Source organism: Aegilops tauschii, chromosome 4, assembly GCF_002575655.3.
Source record: "Aegilops tauschii subsp. strangulata cultivar AL8/78 chromosome 4, Aet v6.0, whole genome shotgun sequence".
NCBI classification, from domain to species: Eukaryota; Viridiplantae; Streptophyta; class Magnoliopsida; order Poales; family Poaceae; genus Aegilops; species Aegilops tauschii.
In genome coordinates, this window is record NC_053038.3 from 410,607,749 (window position 1) to 410,614,207 (window position 6,459).

The following is a 6,459-nucleotide window of genomic DNA, read 5'->3' on the forward strand; positions in this document are numbered from 1 at the left end:
GTTATTCCCAATTCAGAAACCGGTCCCTTACATTTTGCTCCTTTTAGTTAAGGTTTGCCCCTTTTAGTTACGGAAAAATTAACGCCCACACGTGTGGGCGTTTGCACATCGCCCACACGCCTCCATCATCACTCATTTTGCCACGTATGAACAGATGACAGCAGCGGAAATCTTTTTGGTTTTCGGCTTAAAAATGTTTTATCTCCTAATTAAAAAAGCAAATTAAGAATCCATTTTCACCATTAAATCCGTCTCGACGAGATCTTCAAAACTAGACCCCATGTTGATATGTTTTGACGAATTTTTTTTTTTGCCCAAAAGTTGCCATGATGTTTGCACTGTAGTTGCCATAGTGCTTAAACTAAAGTTGCCATGTGGCAATTATAGTTTGTATATCATGACAATTTTAGTTTTCCGATGATGGCAATTCTAGTACTTTGACCATGATTTTTTTTGTATGAACCATGGCAATTTTAAGTGCATGTATCATGGCAATTTTAATTTATGGTGCATGGCAAGTCTAGTTTCTTAATTCTCTGTTTTATAATATGTCAAAATTTACTTTTAAATATAGAAGAAAATAGCTGAAACATATCATGTCAATTCATGTGCAATAGATACGGCAACTTTTAACAAAAAAAAAATTTCGTCGAAATATATTGATATGAGATCTAGTATCGAAGATCTCGTCGCGAGGTATTTAATGGTGAAAACGGATCTTCAATCGGATTTTTCATTTAAGAGATAAAATATTTTAAAAACAGAAAATCCAAAAAGATTTCCACATGCATGCATGCGGTGACATGACGTATTCTGTGTGCTATAGGGCGTGTGGGCGGGTTTGGCTCTCTCCACACGTGTGGGCGTTAGCGTTGTAGGTCATTCTTTTTCGCAATACGATACTCGCACAAGTTGTGTCTTCTGGAATGCCTGACAATAAGTTTTTCTTTCTAAGGCATGGATTGCATAAGTCAATATTTGATTTAAAAAACTAAACAATATAAAAGTGTAGGGGCAAAATTATATATCCAACTCAAGTTACCATGGCTGATCCTTACCAAGAAAAGGGTCTCGTCCAACTAGACAAAGCACCGACCAACATACAACAAAACCATACAACTCGGACACCACAACACACACACTCAAGACAAGATCATGGGTGTTGAGAACAACTACACCACCCCATATAACTCCAAGCCATCTACAAGTAGGAAGAGAGGGCACCGCTGAAGTCTTCGAAGCCCTCAACCGTGAACGAGTCACAGCGAAGAGTCGAAACCGTGCACGACGAGACGTGTAATCTAACACCGCATCTTTAGGAAAAGGGCCCGACACCGGAGCGCCGCCACTGCTCGATCCAGGGATAGAGGTTTCCCCCAAAACAACAAGGAGGACGATGAGGAACCGTGGTGACACCTTTCAAGAAGGAGACAATCCCATAAGTGTTGCTGTCGCCGTCCTGGCAGAGCAGAGAGGGTTTCACCCCGGCAAGTCCTCTCCGCCTTAGAGATGTAGTACAACAAGCTACCGGGACGCCCGTTGTACCACTGTTATCGATTCACACTAGCTACCACGTCGCCTACACGACCATGATAACCAACCAACATCGGAGCCACGAGCTCTGCCCACGAGAACCGCGGCTCCCACCACCAAGGCCATCGCCCCGACATCCGAGACCACCTCTCAACCACCGCCACCGCACATGAACACCGGCAACTAGTTAAGGGGCAGAAAATACCCCTCCTTCCGCCCAAATGAGCCCCTTTGGCAGGAACGGAGCCTAGACGGCTAGATCCGGGCAGGAGGAAGTCGCCGATGATCATAGCCACTCGCCAAGCCCAATTTGGCACCACCAGATCTCAACGACGTCGAGTCCAAGAGACCCCTGCGTCCCTCCTTGAGGCGCCCCTCCCACCCACCGGCCAGCCATCAACGCGCCGCACACGTTCAACCACCACCTCCATCCCAAAAAGGGGCTGCCACCTGCTGCCGAACCAAGTGCCAGCATGAATAGAGAATAGGAGGCCGAGCCACCACCACCGCCGCGCCACCACCTCCACCACCATCGCCACGGCAGAGACGGCCACCACGACCGGTGTCACTCATGACACTTGCCGCCTGGAGGGAAAGACCGGCCGCCTGCCACCGCCTTCCCAGGCGAACACCGCCATCGCGCTGCCGCTACAGCTGCGAGCAGCCACCACACCTGGTCGTCGTCTTGTGGTGACGCCCGGCATCCGCGCCACGCCCTGGCCTGGGAGCATTGGCCTGCGCCAACCCCGCCACGTGAGAGGACGAAGAGTCCCTGCCGCCGACCACCGGGCTTCGCCTAGCCTCGCTCCCTAGCAGCGGCGAGGGACAAGCCCGGCGGCTCGATCTAGGGTTCCCTCCCCGTCGCCATCCGGGAGGGGTGGGTGAGCTTTTTCCTCCCTAAAGCAAACAAAATCTGGTTGACACCAAGGCTGATCCTAACGGTTATAACTTGTAACCACATTATTTTACCTATATGTTTCTTACACGGCCTCAAAACTTAAGCTATTTGCCATCTCAAAAAAAAAAAATTCAGCTATCTGCTCAGGTCAACTTACAACTACGGTCTGGTTGCGTGTGAGCCCCCCTCAAGTTGAGATGGTTACTTCAGGCTCTTGCAACACACACACACACACACATACACACACAACCCCTGTGGATCCTTCTTTCTACAATAAAAATAAAATAAAAATAAGGAGATAGACAGAGTATCTTTTAAACGTCGCAAAACAAGAGAGAGAGAGAGTATCTTTTGAAACTGAAACAGAAAAACGAATCAATACGGGCAGTTGAGAAGAGAAACTTGGCACCGTAGCCGAGCCAGCTTCGCGCTATAAATACCGGCCGCGCCTCCCGGCTCTCTCCTCATCCCCTGCTTCTCGAGCCGCACACCTCATCTCATCTCATCATCGTCTTCCCCCCATTGCCATTCCCTCCTTGCGAGTAGTAGCAGCAGCAATGGCCAGCCTCGCCGACCTCGTCAACCTCGACCTCAGCGACTGCACCGACAAGATCATCGTCGAGTACCTCTGGTCAGTTACCTACCAGCCTCCTCTCCTCTGCTTCCCATCTCCTCCTGACCTTACGAAGAAGAAGAAGAAGAAGAAGAAGAAGAAGAAGAAGAAGAAATTCTGCAATATCGCGCCCTTATGATACTTACATTCTGCACCCATGATCTCTGGGCTCTGGCCAATTTTTCTGCCAAGTTTTTTAAAAACTTTTCTGACGAATTTTATCTGCGTGATCTTTTTTTTTCATCTCTAATAAGTGCTTTGTTTGCTTTGCTCAGGGTTGGAGGATCCGGTATCGACATCAGGAGCAAAGCAAGGGTGCGTACACATACCTCTCAACTCGCTGAACTCTCTCGTTCTTGGCTGATGAAACTAGCTGAATCTCACTGAAATTTTCTATTTCCCTCTGTTGGATGGAGCAGACGGTGAACGGCCCCATCACCGACGCGAGCCAGCTGCCCAAGTGGAACTACGACGGCTCCAGCACCGGCCAGGCTCCCGGAGAGGACAGCGAAGTCATCCTCTAGTACGACGATCTCGGTTCCCTCGCCTTCTCTAATGGTTTTATTTTACTTGCTACTGTATTACTTGTTTGCTTACAAGCTGTATTTTCTTTCTTCTTGACTCTGATGAAGCCCCCAGGCCATTTTCAAGGACCCGTTCAGGAGGGGTGACAACCTCCTTGTAAGTCGTTGCTACTACTTTTTATCTTCCTTGTTTCTTTCAAACTTTTTGTGCACCATAGATGCTGGATGCCATAAAGTAGGAAAAGTAAGATGCAGATGGGCATGGTCTTTGAAAAAAACTACAGGAAAACATTGTTTTCTGGGCACTTTTACGTTTTAACCTTGTCAAGATACTATTGTTTACCGTCGCAAAATTATACCGTTGCTAATTATCAGGGGCTTAATTTTTAAAATAAAAACTGAATTTTGTGGCTGTTTGATGTGCTTGGACATATGTGTGATTTGGTAGACAAAATAGCCAGGTGCTTGTGCCCTGCTGTATAAACACCCCAAAATTCCATCAGTTGACCTACTTGGCTCATAATTAATTGCTTATGAGACCGTCTCTTCAGAAAAACAACTTGGCCTTTCAGAAACAGTAGGTCAACTGTTTGACTAACACAAATCTTAAATACTTGAACTGAAAAATAAATAAGCTTGAGCTAAATCAGAGGCCAAGTTTCTACTGTATTTGGTGCAAAGTCGTTGGTTTGTTGATCTTTTTTCTGTTTATTACTCCTTGTAGGTTATGTGCGACTGCTACACACCACAAGGTGTTCCAATCCCCACTAACAAGAGGCACAATGCTGCCAAGATCTTCAACACCCCGAATGTTGCAGCTGAGGAGACATGGTACGAATACCTCTGTCGATATTTAAGGTTTTTTTTTGTCGACAAAATTTAAGTTTTTTGTTGTGGTGGTGTTTCATCTGAAGTTGTAGCGTTTAAAAAAAACACACACACATATATACTCTCTTTGCATCATATGGAGATGAGTTGGAAAAACAAGTGTAAAATTCATGTTCCTGGAATTACAGATTTATTTAAGCAGATACAGACAGAAAAGCTACCAAAATGGGTTGAAGGACCACAAAATTTGGCGGTTTCCACATTTGTATCCTTATCTGCTTACGGTTACGGCACTGATTAGGCTTATCTCTGAACCCAAACAGGTATGGTATCGAGCAGGAGTACACTCTCCTCCAGAAGGACGTGAACTGGCCCCTTGGCTGGCCCATTGGTGGCTACCCTGGTCCTCAGGCAAGAAAATTCTCAACAAATATGCTCTTGAACTAAAAAATTGTCCAGAATCCACTGAAGATAGATAGATAGGTTTTTCATCATGTTGATTGTGTGTATTTTGTGCAGGGACCCTACTACTGCGCGGCCGGCGCGGACAAGGCGTTCGGGCGTGACATCGTTGACGCGCACTACAAGGCGTGCCTCTACGCCGGGATCAACATCAGCGGCATCAACGGGGAGGTCATGCCCGGCCAGGTACCACTGCTCTTCCAACAACAATTTGGTTTCTCTCCTGTCAGAAATGCTCATTTGTGAACCTGATTCCTCATCCTGGTGACATGACATGACATGACAGTGGGAGTTCCAAGTCGGGCCGTCCGTGGGGATCGCCGCGTCCGACCAGCTGTGGGTGGCGCGCTACATCCTCGAGGTCCGTGCTGATACGTACTTACTGGACTGTATTATTCGCACCTCGTGTCGCAACTGACTGAATCTGGTTCGATCGATGGTTGATGCTGAACTGCAGAGGATCACGGAGGTTGCCGGGGTGGTGCTGTCCCTGGACCCGAAGCCGATCCCGGGCGACTGGAACGGCGCCGGCGCGCACACCAACTACAGCACCAAGTCGATGCGGGAGGCCGGCGGGTACGGGGTGATCAAGACGGCCATCGAGAAGCTGGGCAAGCGGCACGCGCAGCACATCGCCGCCTACGGCGAGGGCAACGAGCGCCGCCTCACGGGCCACCACGAGACCGCCGACATCAACACCTTCAAGTGGGGCGTGGCTGACCGCGGCGCGTCCATCCGCGTGGGGCGCGACACGGAGAAGGACGGCAAGGGCTACTTCGAGGACCGCAGGCCGGCCTCCAACATGGACCCCTACGTCGTCACCTCCATGATCGCCGAGACCACCCTCCTCCTCTGAGCCAGCAGCAGATGACACACGCATACGCTTTCTTCCTCTACCTCGGAGTGAGAGAGGGCGACGATGAATTTCTTTCTGCAAAACGTCTCCTGTTTCCATTTCTTTTGCAAGGTCTAGTCTGTTTTTGGGGCGTGCCTTTCGTGTCTTTCACTTTACTCGTTCAGATAAGAGTCTTCGGTGTACTCTGAAAATAATGTTCTTCTTTCCGCATTCCGATAAATGAAATCATGGAACCGGTTGTGATTCTGTTCGATCACATGTCATGTAGAGTTCACATACAGTACATGGTTCCATGTTCTCCACTGCTCTTTCCACGTCACCCCGAGCCGAACAAAATTGACGTTGGCCATGCTCTGTCCTTCTCCGTCTCTCTGCATTTTGAGAAAGTGTCGCTAGCTGCTGCAGCCATACTGTCTTATGTGTTGCAACTTGTTGCGGCCTAACGCATCTTATCTTATCTTTCCTCACTCGCTCACGCGACAACTCGACGAATGTGATACTATCTGGCCCTCTTTGACGTTGGGCCATTCTTTTTCCGCACGCCGCGTACCGCCATTCCTACTTTTTTGAGACGAAAAGTTGGAATTTCAGTTTCATGGACGGAACAAGGAAGCGTTCCGTCGGCTTCCAGCTGATCTGCGGGTAGTGACACTATGATCGATGCTTCTCCATCCGAGAATGGGAGAAAAGGGAGGAGAAATGCTCACCGCACGTCGAAATTGATCGCTACATCGACCAAAGTTAT

The 6,459-nt window shown here is 48.4% G+C and overlaps 1 protein-coding gene across 1 annotated transcript; it reads left to right on the top strand.

The window, feature by feature from the left end:
* Positions 1-2,756: 2,756 nt before the first annotated feature.
* LOC109778407 (glutamine synthetase cytosolic isozyme 1-2) lies at positions 2,757-5,970 on the top strand. The gene is made up of 9 exons (XM_020336960.4): positions 2,757-3,062; positions 3,320-3,359; positions 3,464-3,567; positions 3,677-3,725; positions 4,293-4,399; positions 4,720-4,807; positions 4,916-5,044; positions 5,145-5,219; positions 5,316-5,970. Exons 1-9 carry the CDS (start codon positions 2,989-2,991, stop codon positions 5,712-5,714), a joined length of 1,065 nt encoding a protein of 354 aa, XP_020192549.1. The 5' UTR covers positions 2,757-2,988; the 3' UTR covers positions 5,715-5,970.
* Positions 5,971-6,459: the final 489 nt, after the last annotated feature.

What these genes read in the sequence shown, in the direction of transcription:
- LOC109778407 (XM_020336960.4), top strand. Translation starts at nt 2,989, where the DNA reads ATGGCCAGCCTCGCCGACCTCGTCAACCTCGACCTCAGCGACTGCACC. An exon ending in ACATCAGGAGCAAAGCAAGG is followed by an intron (nt 3,360 to 3,463) that starts GTGCGTACACAT and finishes TGGATGGAGCAG; the next exon opens with ACGGTGAACGGCCCCATCAC. An exon ending in GTGGCTACCCTGGTCCTCAG is followed by an intron (nt 4,808 to 4,915) that starts GCAAGAAAATTC and finishes TATTTTGTGCAG; the next exon opens with GGACCCTACTACTGCGCGGC.